This window comes from Sinocyclocheilus anshuiensis, unplaced genomic scaffold (genome assembly GCF_001515605.1).
Source record: "Sinocyclocheilus anshuiensis isolate Anshui unplaced genomic scaffold, SAMN03320099.WGS_v1.1 scaffold88, whole genome shotgun sequence".
In the NCBI taxonomy this organism is placed as follows: domain Eukaryota; kingdom Metazoa; phylum Chordata; class Actinopteri; order Cypriniformes; family Cyprinidae; genus Sinocyclocheilus; species Sinocyclocheilus anshuiensis.
Genome location: NW_015555728.1, coordinates 1,259,719 through 1,280,892, shown reverse-complemented (window position 1 = coordinate 1,280,892; position 21,174 = coordinate 1,259,719). Strand labels below are relative to the sequence as shown.

The following is a 21,174-nucleotide window of genomic DNA, read 5'->3' as shown; positions in this document are numbered from 1 at the left end:
TGATAAAAATAACAAACATTTTTCTTTTTTTCTTTAGTACAGTACAGTTCATGAAGGTTGGATCAACTATAAGGGAAACTTTGTATGGGACTGTAAGACTGTAAGATAAAAAAATATTTTTTTTCCCCCAAACATGAATAAATATTCGTACAAAATGCATGAATATATGGCACAAATTTGATCGTGATCACTAGAAAACCCTGGTTTATATAACTTCTGAGCAATTGCTTCTTTATCAAGCAATTCCCTCATTTGACAAATAAGAAATCATTTGGCTTTTATAAGTGCTGCCTTTTAGTAGATAATTTCAACCTAGTCATTTTTGAGTCTAGCCCTGTGGTATTGCTTTGTTTTGGTGGGTAATGATGGGTCTTCAATCAGAGGAAGAAGTGCGTAAAATCTTTACTAGTAATTCAAGGGATGCTGGTTCAAACTTCAGAAGGGCTGATTCATGAACTATTGGGGTGATTTACTGCGGTTCCCATCATCACACTGCATGCTTGAGAGAGGCACTGAAACCGGGTTGTTGCAGCAGCTTTATCTCCATAGTAAATATAGCATACTGTAAGTCACTATGGATGGTAAAGCATCTACTAAATACCTAGTGGCTGCGTATAATTAAAATCAACTTAATGAGAGTCTAGTAACTGGGAAACACTGCCGGAGTTCTGGCCCTGGATGGAGTCTTTTTTTTTTTTTTTTTGAATTCATATAATCCTTCCTGTGTGCTGATCTTCTAACTGGCCAGGAGATGGCAGTAGATTGACTTGCTAGACGAGCGGAGGCGGGCATTACCTGGCCAGATGATCGCCTCCAGCAGCTGCACCCTGCGAGCCAGCAGCTCTAAGTCAGCTTGCAAGTCTTGGAACTTCTTCAAATTAAAGTCCTATCAAAGATCAAGAGTTTTTGACAAGCATGGTGGGGGGTTGGCCTTGTGGATGGCAGGTTGAGTACTTGGCCCCTGTCCTCCGCCACACTTGCTTTCCAAAGATGTTGTTGGGTAAAAGATGCACTGAAATCTCTGACCCCTGATTCTAAGTCCTTTAAAATGGACCTAAATCTACTTCTGGCCTCCTACTCACCATGGATACCGATCATAGTCTCGAGGATTAAAACCCTCTCGGCTAAGATCTTCAGGGCTTCGCGGATTTGGTGTATCCCATCCCCCTGTGGAGATAGATACAGCCGTCAAGGTATTGGGCACAAGCCAAACAAAAGCGCTCGCCAAGATGCATAGTCATTCTGTTAATCAATTACATTAATCTCAATCCATTACCATAGTTAGCAGGTTAAGTTCTCAGCTCCATTCACTACAAAACTCCAGTTAACTACACATCAGATTTAGCTCTGCCTGTCTTTTTTAATTATTTTCTTCTGTGGCCATGCTGTAAGTTTTTACAAAAGAGCATGCATTTTTTTCCGGGGGCCAGGCCAAAGGCCCCTTAGAGCAAACCAAGACCAACAATGTTTAGATTTAAACATGCATTTAACATTCCCAGTATACTCAGACTATGTTACTGAAAGAACAAGAGGTGAGCAGCTTTGTTCAAACTAAAGAGCTGTTAAGAGTCATCTGGACAATTGTTGTACTCAGTTGATGTAGACACACTTCTTTAGTCTTTAGTCTGCTCATCTCAAGGTAAAAGATGCTCTTACACCAAAGCCACCATAATAAGTTTAAATTGGAAACATGTCTATCAAATACTGGTGTCCAACAGTGGTGGACAGTAACGGAGATGATCAGATCTGTTTTCTCTCAGGTACATCGCAGTGTAAGCTCTACAGTGAACATTACTACATCACTCTCGTCAACGTAGTCCATATGAAACAACAAAACTATATCTTGACTCCATATAGTGGTTGTTTTGGGAAAATCCCAGGTATTTTGAGCAGTAGGATTATAAAATGTATGTGCTAATATAAAATTAAATTAAGTAGCCTATATAAAATTGCTAAATAAATCTATCTATCAGTACTTTTTTACTTAAGTACATAAAAAATCAAGTACTTTTGTACTTTCACTCGAGTAAAATTGAAAAAGGAGTACTTTTACTTTTACTGGAGTAATATTTTATTATACGTATCTGTACTTTTACTCAAGTACTTGATTTGTGTACTTGGTCCACCACTGGTGTCCAATCAGAGCCAGTAAATCATTTACATATGATACATATAAAATACCTAATGAATTCTGACCATGTAAAGTTCAAGGAATTATGGTTGGGTATCAATAAAGATTTCCCGATTCAGTTCACTCATAACCTCCATTTCATTTACATATTCAAGAAAGTCTCTCTCTTGATACTGTAAATTATACAGGTCAGTTTTCCAGACTGATTCAAACCGGTAGCATGTCGAAATAGCTTGTTCGTATTAGGAATAGGGAAACACTGATCACGCTGCACATTTTAGATTCATTATAAAGAACCGACTCATTTGTTCGTAAATCAGATTATACTGATCGTGTTGTATGTTTGCGATTCATTAAAAAGAACTGGCTCATAAGATTCTATGATACGCAGTACATTTTGGATTCACTAAAAATAATCAGCACATAAAAGTCATTTGTTTGTCAAATTTCAGTGTTAACGTAACCAGTGTTTTGTTTTTAGAATGATGTTATTAGGAATATGAATTATTAATAGGAAAATCAATATTTTTACCCAGCCCTACAAAGAATCAGTATACTTGGACATCAAAAACAGATCTAACGGAAAACCTTTGTGCTATTTTACAAAAAATCTGCTGAAATGCTTAGTTATGTGGCTTTGGTGGGCATTTCGTGAACAGTGTAAAAAACTGGTCACAAAACGGACATTCTACACAACAGTCCCAAGCTCAAGCACACGTTAGAAAAACAGCATTACTGATGAATTCAGGAAAGAGTTATGAATGTAAGGCTTATCTAAAAGTTAGTGCCTGTGAGAGCAGGAGGTAGTTCATCTAGCCAAATAAAACAACAAACAATATAATATCATTACTTAAAAAAAAAAAAATGGCTATGGTCCAGAATCTTTCTCCAAGGTATATGAGCGTCATGTTGATAAATGTGAAGAGATTAATCTTCAAACAATTGTATGGTCTTTATACATGTTATGTATACATCTCTAAGGATTCTACATACAGCAAAGAAGCTACACCTAAAGGATATAATGAAATTATCTGTCTTATGATTTATAACACAAATCTTCTGGGTTCGGCAGGCCTTGCGGAAAACCATACATCAGTTTTCTGTGAACTAAGAGGCTTTTCAAGCCTTTCACAATAGATTGAGTATGAAAACGTAATGCAATTAAAACAGAACATTTGTTTGACTAGTAATCGCTCAATGCTACAAACTCAAATCGAATGGTTAGATGTAAGTTAAGGAGGCAAAAAGGAAGATTACAAGCAGCGCAATGAGATGGGATCATGCAGCAATGCACTGTGGGACACTGAGGGATAGCTGTATCCATCCACACACCAAATCCCTGCAAATGCTAAAATGGAGCATATACACAACACACAGACCTTACAGTCTTGTAAAGATGTTTGTTCTTATTTCTCCCCCTCCTGTGGTTTTGACCCAGAGGTTTGGTTGCTGGACAGCCCATATTAATCAATTTACAATGGTGTACACAAAGGTTATATCAACAGTACAATGTTTCTTCTTTGTCGTAACAGCACGACAAAGCAAAGATTTAACTTTTCTGTGTGTTGGGTATATGCCAGAGTTGGTAGCTAAGAGATTGGTGGCTGTGAAAGGCAGCCATGGAGACAGTAACGAAAAGGAATCAGATTTAGACGACGGGAAACACTCCGAGACAGCCCCAACCAATCAAAATCAACAACATTAACAACATCACTGCACATTCTGAATAGAATATACCCTTGTATGCTAACCTGAAACTAGTTCAGAAACCCCTAACCCCCCTTTAGACAGCGAGAAGCCAAAAACTGGTCTCAGATCAGCTATAAGGGGCAACCTCTTGTTCAAAAACATATGGAAACAATACCAGTGCACACAAGACCAAGACATATAATGTGCTAACAGTGAGTACTGTAAGTAAGCAATGAACAGCATTTGTGGAGCAAATCCTTTCAGTGGAGTTTTCATTCGCTCTTTAATTTTGCTTAGATTTTTCACAAATTTAAAATGAGAAAATCAGTCTCTAGTGATGCGCGGATGAGCTAAAACGTCACCCGAATCCGCAGCTTCAAATAAATTATCCACCCGCCAACCGCCCGCACCTGTATTTTTGTCTGATTTAGAAAACCGCACCCGACCCGCACCCGATCATCACATTAGGGTTCGTACGGTCATAAAAAACCTGGAAAAGTCATTGAACAGCAATTTCCAGGCCTAGAAAGTTTTGTAAAAATAAATAAACTCAAAAAGTGTTTAATGTGTTAAATCTATTTCACAATTCTCTGTATGATAGAATTATGTTTAATCAGATCGTGAAATAGGTCTTGTGACAGCAGCCTAGCTGTGCCGTCTTTTATTAACGTTAATCAAACAACAAAACTTACTGCTCTTGACTAAATAATGTTTTGTTGAATAACTTTTAATGTTAATTTACAGTTTATTCAATTTCTGTAGCCTATTTAAAACACGTTCATAATTTAGAAAATGTAGTTAATACTTGCATCATTAATGATTTATTTTATCCACCCGCGACCCACCCGCAAATAATCAGAATGCATTTTTTTATTACACGACCCACCCGATCCGCGGATTATCCGCAGCGCCCGCGGATATAACCGCCATCCGCGCATCACTAGTCTGCACCCATTTCTCAAGATGAAAATTCCACTGATGGATTTAGCATGATCGTTGATGTTAAAACACAGATGAATGGCAGGATGAGCAATGAAAACCTAAAACCAAGAACGACAAAAACATCATGGCAAATGTCAGAATCCCTTACGTTTAAATCGCTCTAGAACAACGATAAGCAGGTATAAGGAAAGAGATTATTTCTGCATTAAAATCAATGCATTTAAACAGATTTTAAGTGAATGACATTTTCCCTGCACTCGTGAGGCTCAGGGACTGATCATTCCTCTCCCACACTCCCTCCTGTAAAGGTTTAGCAGGAGCAGGGAGTGAGTATGCGACTAACAGGACTCCTGATGGGTTTGTCTTACCGGAAGACCTTTCTCCCCCGGCTCTCCTTTAGGTCCAGGCACTCCCTAGGAAGAAAAGGTGTCAATAATGATCGATTTCTCACACAAACTTAATGTACGGCTTCAGAAGACTTGTGACAAAGTCATATGGTCTACTTTTGTAGTGCTGTCCTTATTCTTTTTTGATCAGGTAGAAGGTGTGTGTCTTACCGGCTCTCCTTTGAACCCTCTCTCTCCTGGATATCCAAGAGGTCCCTGTGGAGGTAAATTAAGGGTGAGAATTGCACAATATATTCAGGCAGCGTTGCACTCTGGGTAGGTTTATGCTTGTGCACTCACTCTTTCGCCTCGTTCGCCCTTTGGTCCCACAGGGCCTTGCAAACCAGGAGGTCCCGGCTTTCCCTGATTACATGAGAAAAGGATGATGTGTTTAGTACACACACAAATTCACACACTCACATAAGAAATAGCCTATAACTTACAGTTTGTCCCATAGGGCCTGGTGGTCCACTGGGTCCCATCGGTCCTTGAGGACCTGCAAAAGACACAGTTAACATATCTGAATAAAACACTTCATGATCTCACGTTATGGCATTGCACTGACATGCAGCTCGAAACAGCATATGGAAAATATTGTGATGGCCAGCGTGATACTCAAATTATAGAATAATGATAAAAACGGTCCATTCAGACCAAATCAAACTGCTAGAGGCTTACTTTGACTTGTAAAATTTTCTGCAACAAGTTTCTACAATTGAAATATCACATTTGATTGATATCAGTATACCTGATGGATGCTCCTAGGGGAAAACGTGTTTTAACATAAAACAAGGACAACTGATAATTAGAAATAAAGTAGTTATTAATAATAAACTACTCAATAAAGTAGTTTTGAAATTATGGATATATGATTGTCTGAAATGATGCAGGAACCTCTAACTGAAATTTATCACCCAGCAAGCATTATTTACAGGTGCATCTCAATAAATTAGAATGTCTGAAATAAATGAACTTTTCCATGACATTCTAATTTATTGAGATGCACCTGTATATATTTATAAGGCTTTAAGACTTTGAAAAAATCGCTTCACAGAAGAAAAATGATACTTGGTTCATGTCCAGAGACAGAATAAAACATAGAATTTTCATTATACACAAACACACACAATATTTCACATCCCACACATTTTGTATTCATTGTATTCATTCATACTGAAACAATAAGTAATTTAAGACAGGCCACAAATAGTAAGGCAACTTTGAGTTTAGTGACATTTTTGTTGTGTGATGTTTTCAATATTCATTTTACAGTGTGTAGAAAAGTAAAATATGCCAATATGCTCAAGAATAAATGGCTGAAAATAAAAAATAAAAAATGAAGTTACTTAAATTCAGTGAGTATGTGTGTAATGTGGGTTTTGTTTCATGTTCATGTTTTCCATGTCTTTTATTTTGTATTGTTTCCTGCTGTGAGGCCGTTCACAAACTCACTGTCTGCCCTGTCACAGCCATGGAGGCCGTCCATGAACTCACTGTCTGCCCTGTCATGACTATGGAGGCCGCCCATTAATTCACTGCCCGTCCTGTTACGGCCAAGGAGGCCGTTAATGAACTCACTGTATGTCCTGCCACGGCCAAGGAGGCCGTTCATTTCATGCCACGTCAAGTCTGTTCATGTCAAGTCTGTTCATGTCAAGTCAAGTCTGTTCATGCCTCGTCAAGTCAAGTCTTGGATTATTGTTTGGATCACGTCTGTAAATAAACTGCACTTGGGTTCTCACTACGCTCGCCTTCAGTGGACTGATTCGTTACAATGTGGCATAAATTCATCAGATTTGTATTTTTTGTTTTCAAATCAGGCTTTCAAAAGCTTAGTTTAAACTTAGTAATCATCCATGGTATAAATGTGCAATAGTGAAAAATACTTTAAAAAACAAGTCGTCACCTTTATTTATGTAGCATTTATGTATTTATGTGTTGTATACAATACAGATTGTGCCAAAGCAGCGAAACAGTGTTAAACGGTGTGTCAATAATGGGTCAATAAGCCAAACTTGATTACATGAGAAAAAACAAGAAAAAAATCATTCAGATTCACTGACCCGTGGGTCCAGCTGGACCTGGTGGTCCATGTGAAGGGGTCACTCGGAGGTCGGGGAAGTTGTTATGAAGCAGACTGTCTTTTTTCAGGCCTGTAACAACAAAACAGAATGTTCGGCAACCGAAATTTTTCGGCCGAAAATAGCAAAAAAATAAACCTCTTTCGGTGTTCGGCCGAACAAGCGAAAAGACCGAATAAATTGTACCGAACAATGAGGTGACGCGATCAAATAGCAACCAGCACAGAGTGAGAGGCCCGCACTCTTTATAACGCAGCACACATGTCAGCAGTGTGGAAGCATTTAAAACTGTCTGAGAAAGAGGCAGGGTGATTGTTGCTGGTTACTGTATGATGATTAAAATCCCGAAATGGCCTTAAACAGTTAGTAAATAAACTGCAGAACGTTATGTTTTCTAATACACGCACGCATTGCATGCATTCTGACAGTGCTGCACAAACTCACGGCGCTATCTGCTTGTTAACCAGGGTTCAAGTCCAAAGCGCGAGGGAAATCTGCGCTGAAACAGTGTTACTCGTCAGTTGCCCAGTCACATTTTTATGTATTTTTAAAAGGCGTGTGACATATTCGTAATGAGACTCATTTATAAATCTGCTGTTGTCAACAAAAAGAAGCACTGAGGTCTTCCTGTGCGTTTCCGCCAAAATAAAAGTTGAGAAAAAGCAAGAACTCCATCAACATTCGTAAACGTTAGTATTGTAATTTTCCTGTTCTGTAAAATAAAATAAAAAGTAAGACAATAATAATTATAATAATAATTACAACAGCTCTAGTAATACATTTATTATAACATTCACACATAGTGTTCATACTGGGATCTGTAATATTTTCTAATGTTTTAAAAGAAGTTTCTTCTGCTCAGCAAGGCTGCTTTCATTTAAAAAAATACATGCCTTATTCAAGAAATATGATTTTACATAAAGATTTTAAAATCTTATTCATTTTAAAGTTGGGGTACAATGCTGTTGTTTACACTGTTAAAGAGTTGGACTCTCATGCTAAGCATGGACAAAGTTTCAAAAAACAATTTGGACATATGACAGAGAATTTCTGTGCTAAAAATCGTACGTCCGGGTTCGTGCAAGTTTTGGAGAGTTTTTTTCGATCGTGGCTCTTCGTGACGTAGACGAGGGTGGAACTCCTTATATGGGCATTTCTCCCAGAAGAGCGCGCCCGCGCTCACATCGACCAGAGCTAGAGCAAGATCGCGCCCACCAACGAGCTTCATCCGGCGGCAGTGCTGCACGGGACTCGGTCAGGAAGAATGTCTCCAAAGAAGTGTGTTTTTGGTTGTAAGGGAAAGATAACTTTGTTCAGCTTCCTAAAGAACCCAGCGTTATGTAAAACAGTTTGATGCTGGATTTGCACATCGTTTGATACTGAAAGATGGAGCGGTCCCAGCTATAAAAGATCCCGGTCATGATTCAGAACTGCAGACGGTAAGTGAAACAGCATCAAATGTCTGTTTTGTTGTCATTCGGTGCTCAAGTGCTCGTCACTCTTTAGCTCCGCCCACGGCGCGCCTCCAGGAGCTCGGCTTTTTCCAGAGAGAATCGTAAAGTTGTATATATCTTTTATAAATATGATAAAACAAGACTTTTTGGAGATATGAAGGATGCAGTACTACTCTATAGGGACTCAAGATTAACATGAGATTGGGTGAAACTGTGTGTGTTATGTCCCCTTTAACCTAGTCAGGTCGACTTTATTTTTTATAGCACTACAGCACAGATTTAAGCAACAGGAAATAATGACCATGGTGCAAACGGAATCAAGTAAAAAGCACATTTTGGCTATTTAATTTATGCAATGGTGAAAAAAATTGGCAAAATACATGGGGGAAAAAAAACCTCAAAAAACCGTGTTCGGTATTCGGCCCAGTGTCAGCCATAAAACCCAAAGATCATGCATGATTCTACGCAGACGCTACACTAATAAAAATGAATGTATCTCAGTCAGAGTGACCAGGATCTGATGCAGAGCGTCATAATGGCTACTTGCCTGTAGACGGCGCTGTTTATACAAGAATAAACAGTGATGTAATTTGTAGCGGTTGTAAAATATTAGTGCACCATAAATTATAATATTGGTTGTGGCATTTTGATGTGCAGTTTTTTTTCTGTCACGAAAAGTGAATTAAATCACAAAAATGCCGTAAAATTACAAGCCAGCGGTTTTCTTTTGTATCACAGCCTAATGATTTTCTTTGTCTCTTGCTCTTGTGTGGGCTGTAATTTCCCCCTTTGTTACCCCTCTGCCCGAAACCCTGAGCATACATTTTATACATGAATAAAATCGACCAATAAAAACATACTATAGATCAGTACAAAAAAATGCTTGTCTCTTTTTGTATTACTGAATTCGTATTTGCTTATATATTTTACTGGCACCTTATTTTTATTATTAATATATTTTCTCTTTTTATTTTCTTGTCACTGCTTTTGTCGTGTGTGTTGAATCTTTGGAAATACTATATGTCCTGTATCACAATCGTGCCAATAAAGTACTCTGAAGTTGACTGTTGCAAGTCTACTCACAGTAGACTTAACAGATGTTTTGTCTTGTCTCCTCTGATTGGTTTTGTAACTGCTGGCAATGTTCTCACAGTGGGTCTGTGAAAAGGCTGAGTACTGATCCAGCCTTTGAAATTACTCTCTGTCTGTCTGTCTGTCTGTCTGTCTCCCCCAGCAGGTGAGTTTGCTACTGTAGTCTCGGTGGCTGCAGGGCATCCCAGAGCTCAGACCCAGACAGGAAACTCCAATAAAGACAGTGTTTTTCTATGGAAGTCTCTTGTAGACCCTTTAATTGTCCTGATTACTTTGAAGGTAGAATCATGGGAATAACAGCCTTAACTGAGTTATAAAGTTCTAAGGCCCCTAAATGTAAAATTCTCAAACTTTATGAGGTCTGGAAAGGCCTGTATCCCCTCCAACAGGGAGCAGTTATAAAACTGAGCTGAGGTGAAGAGTCAGTCCTCTATACGGGCCAGTCCTCTCTGAGAGTGACAACACACACACACTAAAATATTATTGCTTCTATTCTAAAACAATCCCTCGTGCTTATAGTTTAACTTAGTGTAAGTCTCAAGACAGCACACATACACACACTTCTCCCACTCTACCCTGCTGTTTTGGCCGTGCACATCTGGAAATGTTTGAGTGACATCAGCAGCAGACAGACAGGTCTTTTTCCCAGCATGTGACTATTGAGTGTAGCCTGTGTTACCTCTTGAAACCTGCCATTTTAATCAACGGCGGGAAAGGAAAAAAGCAGGAACGAGAGAGATGCCCCTAAGTTAGACTAATTCCTTGACCCATTCCTTTTTTTTTTATTTACGTTACATTTTGGACTCATTTGAAGCTTCCCACTGCACAATCAGGAAGTTTTATTCTAAAAAGTAGACTGAATTTGAATCGACTATCCCATGACTCACTAATGAGGTTTAGACTTGCAGAACTGGCCTACACTCACAGCTGAACCTGTTTTACATTGAAAGCAACTGACTACAACGTGTGTGTGTGTGTGTGTGTGTGTGTGTGTGTGTGAGTGTGTGTGTCTGTCTGTCCACATGCATCCATCTGGTTCTGCACTACAGCAATTTCCCTCACAACTCAATTCTAAAGCTGTGAAAAATCTGAAGAGCCACATGGGAGAGTGCAGGAAACATTTTAGTTTCTGAAGTCAGACAGAGAGAGAGAGCGAGAGAGAGAGAGAGAGAGAGAGCGAGAGAGAGAGAGAGAGAGAAGGGTCCAAAAACAGCAAATACGGGCAAATGTCATAGCTCTCCATGATACTTGATTCTGATTGGTCAATTGTGGCATCCTGTGGTCAAATACTTTTGTATAATGACCACAAAACTGTATAACTGACTGCCTTTCCAGGGAAATGATTTCCAACATTTCTCCTATCACACCGTGGTCTGTTTCTTTTTACATAAATGATTTCAATTTAAAGCAGCATTTCATGTCCATTTATTTTGTTATTTGATAAGCAGCCAATGAAAAATCTTACCGACTTCAAACGTTTGAGTATTGAGTACTGTATACTGTTCAAACTCTTGGGGTTGGAATGATTTTTCATGAGTTTAAGAAGTCTCTTATGCTCACTGTAGCTCTCTTCACGACAACAGACAGACGTTCTTTAGAACGGGCGTTTATTCTTAGGGTCGTCTTCTTTATGTCTTTCGCGCCTTTGACATCTTAACGCCACAACGCCGTGAGAACTCAATGGCCACTTGTCATGAAAAGAGGTCTTTGAGTTTATGAAAATCTTCTTTAATCAAAAACCACGCGGATCTTTCCTGGTTTGTGGGGGTGGTAGACTCCGTGGTGCGGAATATACCATGCTGGTTAGTTCTCAAGTTCCAACCTTGGAACCCTCTCAGGATCTCCTCGAGTTATGATGCCATTCATGAAATCGACATAATCCTCATAATACTGCTTATCTTTTCTCAGTCGCCGCTCCAATGAGGTGAGTCTATGAACTGCACATTGTTTGTTATCTGGGAGACTAGGTGTGTCTGTCTTGAAAGGAAGTGGGAGTTCAAAGTGGCCATCTTCCTTTTGTCTTATACCTTCCCTCACCTTGGACAAGAATAAAATGTCTTCCTGAGAAACTGGATTATCATCTGCACTGTGATCTGTGAAGTCTAATTCAAGTGCCCTAATTACGTCTGTAGAAATTACTTCCTTAACAAGAGTCCGGCAAACAAAATGTACTTCTTTCTTCAGTTCAAATGATGGCTTCACTGTAGGCACCACTTGTCGCACTAACGTACTATGACTGATTCCTATTGCATCACCGTAATTGTTTGCTGTGTATGAGCAGCCAACTATGCTCCAGCCGAGATCGGTTCGTTGTGCATATGGATGATTTTCCTCTCCAGATAGGATTTCCTTGGGAAGAAGGGCTTGTTGACAGTTGTAACCGATTAAAAGGCCTACTTCACAACCCAATGGTGGTGGAATCTTGTCTGCCAATTGTTCCAGATGAGGCCATTTTAGAGCGGTTTCCGAAGTTGGGATATGTGACCTGTTTGCCGGAATGAACTCTTGTGTAAAAACTGATGGCAGTGGGGCCCTTTTATCAGAATTGTATCCTCTCACTTGTAGATTTGTCAATTTCTGACAAGGTATGACTGTTGCTCTTGCTGACATCGTGGATAGCTGCAGACTGACATTCTCCTTGTTAGTATTTAGCTCTTGAGCTACTTCATCTAGGATAAAGGTTGTGTCACTCTGTGTCTAAGAGCGCATAAACAAGCACTTCTTGATCTGGCTCATTTGTGGATGAGACCCAGACTGGTATGATTGTAGATGTTTGTGTATTTGAATCTACTTGTCGGACTGCATTGGTAATTGCTGCTGCAGCTATTTCTCCGTCATCAGTTTTTTCCTTTGAACTTTCATCTTCTTTAGAATGTTCAGGACTTTGATACTTTGATACTCCTTTGAACTTGTCATCATGCAGACATGTAGGATGTCTCTTCTGACACTTTTCACATGTGCTCTTATTATCACATCTTCTTGAATGATGACCAGTCTGCAAACATCCAAAGCAAAGCCACTCTGAACGTACAAACTTGACACGATCTTGAACAGTCTTCTCAATGAACTTTCTACACTTACTTAAGACATGTCCTGCTCTTTTACAAAAGATGCATGATGAGATGGTGCTTTGTGCCACGTTTGTGCGCAGTGTCTTTGCTTGAATGTTTTGGTTTCTTGAATGTTTTGAGCATTGAAGCTGAAGGAGTTTGAGATGCCCGTTGCAGAGATTGGGCATTATGAACTTGACTTGTAACTGGTAAGGATTGAGGAATGAATGGAGGACTTGAGGCTTGGAGCACTTGGGTCGTGGCTGGCAGAGACTGAGGAATAAAAGGAGGACTTGTGAAAGTAGGAATTTGAAGTTCTCCAGCTGATTCAGCATCATGCAGCGAATCAATCGCATCAAAATTTCCTTCCACTTGATCATAGACCTTTACTCGAGCTCTGGCAGCGTTCAACTTCTTCACTTCTTCTAAGCGTTCAAGCTTTCTTCGCTTGTCCTGCATTGCTTGTTGTCTAGCCAGGTCCTCAAATTCAGATTGTGCTAAACGTTGTCTACTTTCAACCTCTAGCCTTTGAAGTTCTGATGCTTCCCTTTCTTGTTCCTACAAAACTGCCAAAACTTCCTGAGATGCAGCAGCTTCAGCCACAGCTTCGTTTCTTTTGACTGAGTGAATGCTGGAATGGGTTGAACTGCATTTTGATTGCCGAGACAGTGGTCTTGATAAGGAGCCTGTTGAGTCCAATATCGATCCAACATCAGGCCAAGGTTCTTTCTCTACATCTGCCGCATGTCCTTCACGTTGCCTTTGTGCTCTTCTAACAATGAATCCTGAAAGCGATATGCATGCATCAATCCTGCGTCGCAGGTCTTGTTCAGGAGTCTGCACTCGACGCAGCTCTTCATAAATGGCCTTTAACTCAGAACAGCTGCTTTCTATGTTCTCAATTAGCACATTCAGCTCATCTTGGGAAGCATCATCCGACAATATTTCCTTGCCTAGTCTTGCATGATACTTCCATTTCTCATAGATCATTCTGTACTGTCGTTGTACACCCTTTAACTTTATTTCTTGAAGTTCTCTTCCCTTTTCTGTTAGAGTTCTGACTCTTTCACTTCTTCGCTGCCCTCCTATTTCCACAGGTATGGAATCTGTAACTTCAGGTAGAGCAGGTGATTTGACATGTTTACTGCTAGCCTCTGCACGTGTGTCAGACATGCTGAGATATCTTGAATGGCTGTAGAATGTATGCAACTAATGAGCTTAAATTAAACGTATTAGTCTGTGTAATTGTAAGCTACTATATGTTTAAATGTGAATAGTCAAAGTTAATAACTAAGAATTTTGTGTAGGAAATCAAAATGGTCAAAATACAGACATAAATATTGTATCCAAAACTGTATCAGCGTTTAAACTTATTTAAACAAATTCAAAATGTCTTAAATTTCAAAACAAGAAATAAATTGTTGTAAATGACAGTGTATAATGCGATATAAAATCTTTACTTCAGAGAGTATAAACTGAATTAATTAATGAATCATTTATCTTTGCACAAGAAAGTTTTCACATTTGTAGAGTTACCTTTAAACTTCACTTGAATTGTTCTTACGTTTAGTTACTTCTTATAAACACAAACCTGTAGAATCTTAATTTCCTTTGTAATCAGACCCTTTTTACATTTAACAAATAAACATCAGCACATTATATTCGTCCCCAAAACATGTAGGCTGAGCACAGTAAGCAAGGAAATTAGATTTAAGTCCTTGTTGCAATTTCCAAGTGTAATCACTTCTCTAACAACCTTAACTTGACGGTTGTGGCAGAGCACTTTCTGATTTTAGCTTGAAATGTTGCACTTTCAACTCAGTCTAATCACCGTTGCTTGCAATCTTTATGCTGACACTGTTGTATGGGTTGTGCTTATCTGATGCGCTGTATCCTCGTCAAATCGTACAACGCCGTGAGAACTCATTGGCCGCTTGTCATGAAAAGAGGTCTTTGAGTTTATGAAAATCTTCTTTACTGTCCTTTTGGCTTGCGACAGCACTGATTTTAAACTTAAACGTATTTAACTTAGCAGAGCCTTGTGATGCGTCCGCTCATCATCAGTCCATCAGGGCGACTAACAAGCACGTAATTTCCGTTAAAGTGACGCATTCTCGCGCCTTATGTTTTAAAGTACACCAAATTAATTTACATCACATTACAACTCATATACATTTTTAAATTGAACCTCAAATGAATTAATACAAGAAATTATGGAGTTAATTACAAAGAATTAATTATGAAACAAATATACAGAACATCTGCATAACAGCACTTACACTCACCAAGGCTGCATTTATTTGGACAAAAATCAATGTTAACATTTTTGTGAAAATTATCATAATTTTTTTTCCCAAGATTCTTTGATGAAAAGAACAGCATCTTTTATATTTTTTATAAATGTCTTTACTGTCACTTTTGATCAATTGAATGCATCCTTGCTGCATAAAAGTATTAATTTCTTTAAAAATAAATAAAACTAAAATCTTACTGCCCCCAAACTTTTGAACAATAGCATAGTAAGTGTCGAAAAGTACAATCAGTCAGCCATTATTGCAAAATAAACCCCTTCAGGGTCATACAAGACCTAATCACCCTGGGTTCTGGTTTTTATTTTGTGATAATGACAGGATGACTGTACATTATCATTTAAGCCCCTTAATGATTAGTAGTCATACCATCTTGTTCAGGTACAGGGGCTGGTGGTCCGGGGGGCCCGGGAGGGCCGGGTGGCCCAGGGAGGCCCCTCTCTCCTGGGAGGCCCGGTGGTCCCTGCGGACCTGAAGAGAAAGCACAAAAAAAGAGAAAAGTATGAGAAAGCTCAACATAACACACACACACACACACAAAGTGCTACCTTTCAAGCTATCTTTCCCCTGAGTAGTCATTTATAAGGCACTCTTGTCCTATTCAACAGAAAGCTATAGGAACTAGGAGAATGTTTAGAGTGTTTTTGCACACTATGTTGAGCACCTACAGTATATGATAAAAGGATTCCAAAGAAGTTACGGGATGCTTAACATCCTAAAGAGGAGAGGAAGTAAAAGAGAGTGCAGACCGAGTTAGAATGAGGTATTTGGTTTCGATACATGGCTGTTCTAGGAAACGGGTTAATAAGGGGCGCAGGAGAGCGGTGTGTAGTTGTGTGTTACTGTGTATGTGTGGGCTGTAATTAACAGGAGGGGGCTCATAATGGCCATGAGCTGGGCTCTAACAGGGAGAGCTGGGAAAACTCAAATAAACACTGCTAAATGCCGGAGCATATTAGCAACTCTGGTGTGTAATAAATTAAAACCTGGTAGGTGACTGAGCCGATTCATACAGCTCTCTGGATGTGTATGTGTGTGTGAACATGTGCATCTACACAAGATCTCTCCAGCTGGTTCCTTGTTGCCTGTTAGTTTTGATTAAGTGGGAAAAAAATGAAGGAAAGAAAAGCAATGTCATGGCTGATGTGCATGACAGTGTGATTGCAAAACAAACAGAACAAGAGTTTCACCTGCCTGTCTTTGTTTCTTTTCTCTGTTCCTGTCCCTTCTTTTCTCTTGCAAAATGTTTACTAAAGTTATTTGGAAAAGAGGTTGGATGAGAAGTTGGATCAAATTCCTTTAATATGAGTTACCAGTTTTCATTAAACAATTGGGGGCAAATTCACTAAACAATTGAGTCATTTTTGCAGTGTAAAAACCGGTTTATTATTATTCACTAGCCACTCACAAGCTTAAACAGGTGCTAAATGTACTGAAATACTGCTGTGCCATGAGTACTGTCAATCTTTTTACCGTAAACATACCTCCTTTCTATGTAAATTGGGCTTATTATTATCTCTGTTGCTTGATTAGCATAATACCCATAGAGAATTGATCGATGAAACAATGCAGATAGCATGTGTAAATAAACAGCCTTACCAGTGTACAAAATTAATTCTTAGAGAAGTGTCACAGCACACGTCATGTGGAGTCTGCTGCTTTGTGGAATGCTAATTGAGTGAATAACTCAATGAGCATCATTGTAAAAATCACTTTTAGCTTAACCAGTTCATTTTAATAGTCCTGTGGTGTGAAGAATGAATTTTTAAAAGTACTGTAATTAAAAATACAAAATCTATGTAGTCTCTCAATCGGAAACTGCATTTAGATGAAGTACAGCTTGTCACACCACAGGACATGTCAGCTACCCCAAAGCATGTCATGTCAGCTACCCTACCCATATACCATGATGTTATTTTCCTACAGATCTACCTTGCTTTATGTAAACATACCTATCTTGAGAGAATACAGCAATCAGGTACAGTTCATTGTGCATGACATGAAGGCGTAAAGAAAACAGCAAATCCAAGGAAAAAAATACAATGGCAAACATATGGAAGAAATAAGAAGCAAGTATTGTATACATATTTCATGTTCAATTTAGATTGGATTCATATGGCTGTGGAGCCCCTCAATAGGGCCTGGGTAAAGACCTAAGGTCACTTAAAGCCCCTTCAGTCAGTCATGGCTCTGGTAAAATACCCTTCATAACTGTGGCCATGTTTTAAATATGCTAACTAAATTCCATACTATCTTTGAGTCTTGGGGTAAGTGACACGTATGTTAGCTGATGTGTGTGTGTGTCTTTTAGGCAAGCCCCAGAACAGCAGTACATGCTGTGAACAAAAAAAGATTTTTTATAGTGTGGTCCAAGCACAAATATTTTGGCAAGAGGACTTGGGGCTCAATGCTAACTCGGCAACACCTCCATATAGTGTCTCTTACAGCAGAAAAGTCAGCATGGTGAGAAACCACATTCTTGCAAGTCATAGGTCTGCACTCCATAAGAAATCAGGGCTCTTTTGCTAGTGGATACAATTATATAAACTGATATACGAAGAAAACTTTTGGTCTAAGACAAAGATGAAAACAAAAATGTTTAGTTCACCCAAAAATGAAAATTTGCAGAAAATGTACTCACCCTCAGGCCATCCAGGATATAGATGAGCTTGTTTATTCATCAAAACAGATTGGAGAAATTTGGCATTACATCACTTACATTGGATCCTCTGAAGTGAATGAGTGCCGTCAGAATGAGAGTCCAAACAGCTGATAAAAACATCACAATAATCCATAAATAATCCACGAAAAGCTGCATGTTTGTAATAACAAATCCATCGAGTCATTTTAACTTTAAAGCATAATTTCTAGCCAAATTACCAGCCCATAATCGACAATAAAGCTTCCTTCAGTGAAAAAGTTCTTCCCATGTTTTACCTCTCACATCAAATCCACTGACATAATTTGTTTAGAACAGTTTTGGACTCGCTTGTAAATGGTTCTTTATCTGTGCATATTTCTGTCAGGGTTCTGTCACTTCGGTCTAGTGTTATTCATGGTTTTGTGACAGAGCCCTGACACTCCCGTCATGCCGTTGTTTTCATGTGAGCACGTGGCTTCGAGAGTGCTCGAGCCGTGCGCTCTCGTCTGCGTGTCCTGTTTCCTTGTTTCATGTTGGAGCGTGGTGTTCGGATCCCAGCACTCATGTCTTGTTGAGTTTCGGTTTCGTGTCGGGGTTGGTTGGCAGCTTGGTTTTCGCTGGCTGTGTGCTGTCTTGTCTTGTGTAAACACGCGGCTTATGAGTATTCTCATTAGCTGCGTGTTCGTGTCTTGTTTTGTTCAAGCACATGGCTTGTGATTGTTTTGCTGGCCATGTGCTTGTGTTTTTGTTTTGTGTGAGCACATGGCTTTTGTCTTTGTTTCCTGTGTGCCATGTGCTCTCTCATGTCAATTGTCTTGACCCCACCCATCATGTTACCTGATTACCTGATACCGGCGCCAGTTCGCGATGGCGCCGACGCTGATGGCTGCCTCCGTGGCGTGCTCCCTGCTGAGCGAATCATTGGTAAAACCCTCCCTTCTCTCCAAAAACTGTACTAATCCAGAGTGAGCAAAAGGGCTGGCAAAATCACTCTGGACCCCTCACATCCAGCACACTCCCTCTTTGAACTGTTGCCATCTGGTCGACGCTACAGAGCTCTGAGCACCAGAACGGCCAGACACAGGGACAGTTTCTTCCCTCAGGCAATCCATCTCATGAACACTTGACAATAACTGTGGAACACCCACTATTTATTCACTCATACACTTATTTATCTAACACACATACTCAGTCTACATTTCAATTTGCACATAATATACCTGTACATACAACTGTCTATTGTTATATACCTGTACATACGATTGTCGATTTGTATATTTTTATTCCTTATTTACTTTTTTATTTTTTTTTTATTATCTGTGTATTTTTGTTCTGTCACTGTCATTCTGTTGCACTGTGGAAGCGAAAACAAACTGTCATTCTGTTGCACTGTGGAAGCTTATGTCACGAAAACAAATTCCTCGTATGTGTAAACATACATGGCAATAAAGCTCATTCTGATTCTGATTCTGATTATTGGTTAATTTGCCCCACCTGTGTTTCCCTTGTTACCCTCCTCATTTGCTCCCTATTTATTCTCCTTGTGTTTGCAATCCTGTTCCAGTTTGTCATCGCATGTATCCTGTTGTGTCCTGTCAGCCTTGTCCTGATCATACCTTGCCAGCCTGTTTTTCCCCCATGGGGTAGTTTTTGTTGTTGTTTTTGTTTTGTTTTATTAATAAAAGCCCATCTCCTGCATCAGTGAGTCCTCGCCTCATCCCTCTACCCAAACCCTGACAATTTCTTTCCTGATTCAATTACTTTTTTTTTTTTTTACTGGATAAAGCAATATAATGGATTGAGGACTCATATTTTGGTTTGAAGTTAAATGTCTTATTGGATTTGTTTCTTACAAACATGCAGCTTTTCACTTCACAGGACTTTAATTGATGGACTAAAGTCAAGTGGATTAGTTGTGGATCCTTGTGATGTTTTTATTAGTCGTTTGGACTCTCATTCTGATGGCACCCATTCACTGCAGAGGACCCACTGGTGAGCAAGTGATGTAATGCTACATTTCTCTAAATATTTTCCAATGAGGAAACTCATCTACAGCTTGCATGGCCTGAGGGTGAGGGAATTTTTAGCATTTTCCCATTTTTGGGAGAATTATTCCTTTAAGTGTTCGATACATTAGACAGCAAAATGAGATGTGTTAAGAAGACCTAGCTACTCTGCCACGACGTTTGTCTTGAGTCACAGAGTGATTTAGACATCAACTTGTGATGGTGTTGTGGGCTTGATTTGTTTAAAGCAGAGGTGGGGCAAGTCACACATGTTCAAGTCTCAAGTCCCTACCATCAAGTCTCAAGTCACAGTACAAACAAATCAAGCAAGTCAAGTCAGTGGCTCACCTCAAGCAAGTCAAGTCGAGTCCTGCTAAGGGTCAAGTCACACTATCAAACAGGAACGAATATATTTTTGCCACATGACCTTATTAATTTTTCCTCAGAAATTAACTTTCTTAATTATACATTTTAAAGCTGCAGTCCATAAATTTTGCCTCTTTGTCGGTATCTCGGTTTGAAAACCTGCAATTGCAGCTGTGTGCGGAACTATCTTCCTTGCGTGGGTTGTGCTCCGGCACGGCTCCAGCGCAGATGAATCTAATGTTTTAAGGTGAATGTGTGGCTGTCAGCCACCGCACCAGTGTGGATATTTACTGTACTTCGCAGTCACAGATTCTAGCCTATATCTTGGAATATATGACCCAAATAAGAGTTTTCACCGCATATTGTCATCTGAACAATTAAATAAGTCTGCCACGTTTGTTCTGACCTACTGAGGAAAAAAGAATTACAATAAATTGCGCTACCAATGGTGATTTAATCCAAATGAGCTCATTTCACATCAAACCATGCTTATTATTATTATTGTTAAACTTTATTCTCAAATTCTTAATGTTAACAACATCAGCATTTTGTGACTGTGTATAATGTGTATCAGCGTGTGATTTCAGTTTCTGTACAGTCTAATCTCTAATTGTCATACCATTCGAATTTCATATTAAGAAATTCTTTTAACCCAAAAAGCAAATTATACTCCCTTCGAACTGGTTGTCTTTAAAATACAGATCTTGTGTAATCCCAGGCTATCTGTAATCAGATGCACATTTGAAACTGGAATACATCTTAATTTAATTCACATGTTTCATTAACACATAATCCTTTCTGGATTACAATCCGCCATCAAAATGATCAAATTAATTATTCTAGCTGCTGTGAGAAAAGGCTATAAACCAGGGCTGTCCAAACTCGGTCCTGGAGGGCCGATGTCCTGCAGAGTTTAGCTCCAACCCTAATTAAACACGCCTGAGCCAGCTAATCAAGCTCTTACTAGGCATAGAAACTTCCAGTCAGGTGTGTTGAGGCAAGTTGGAGCTAAACTCTGCAGGACACC

The 21,174-nt window shown here is 39.3% G+C and overlaps 1 protein-coding gene across 3 annotated transcripts in view; it reads right to left on the bottom strand.

Annotated features, from left to right (window-relative positions):
* The window catches only part of LOC107672770 (EMI domain-containing protein 1-like), a 104,706-nt gene that overhangs the window by 2,545 nt on the left and 80,987 nt on the right, over positions 1-21,174 (bottom strand). The window contains exons 9-15 of one of the 3 annotated variants that reach the window (XM_016466120.1): positions 15,504-15,605; positions 7,212-7,301; positions 5,592-5,644; positions 5,449-5,511; positions 5,320-5,364; positions 5,131-5,175; positions 1,083-1,167 (exon numbers count right to left, since the gene is read on the bottom strand). In XM_016466120.1, coding sequence (XP_016321606.1) covers positions 1,083-1,167; positions 5,131-5,175; positions 5,320-5,364; positions 5,449-5,511; positions 5,592-5,644; positions 7,212-7,301; positions 15,504-15,605 — 483 coding nt within the window. Of the gene's footprint in view, positions 1-795; positions 887-1,082; positions 1,168-5,130; positions 5,176-5,319; positions 5,365-5,448; positions 5,512-5,591; positions 5,645-7,211; positions 7,302-15,503; positions 15,606-21,174 lie in introns of all 3 variants that reach the window. The other 2 variants (XM_016466119.1, XM_016466121.1) reach the window with 2 other exon arrangements.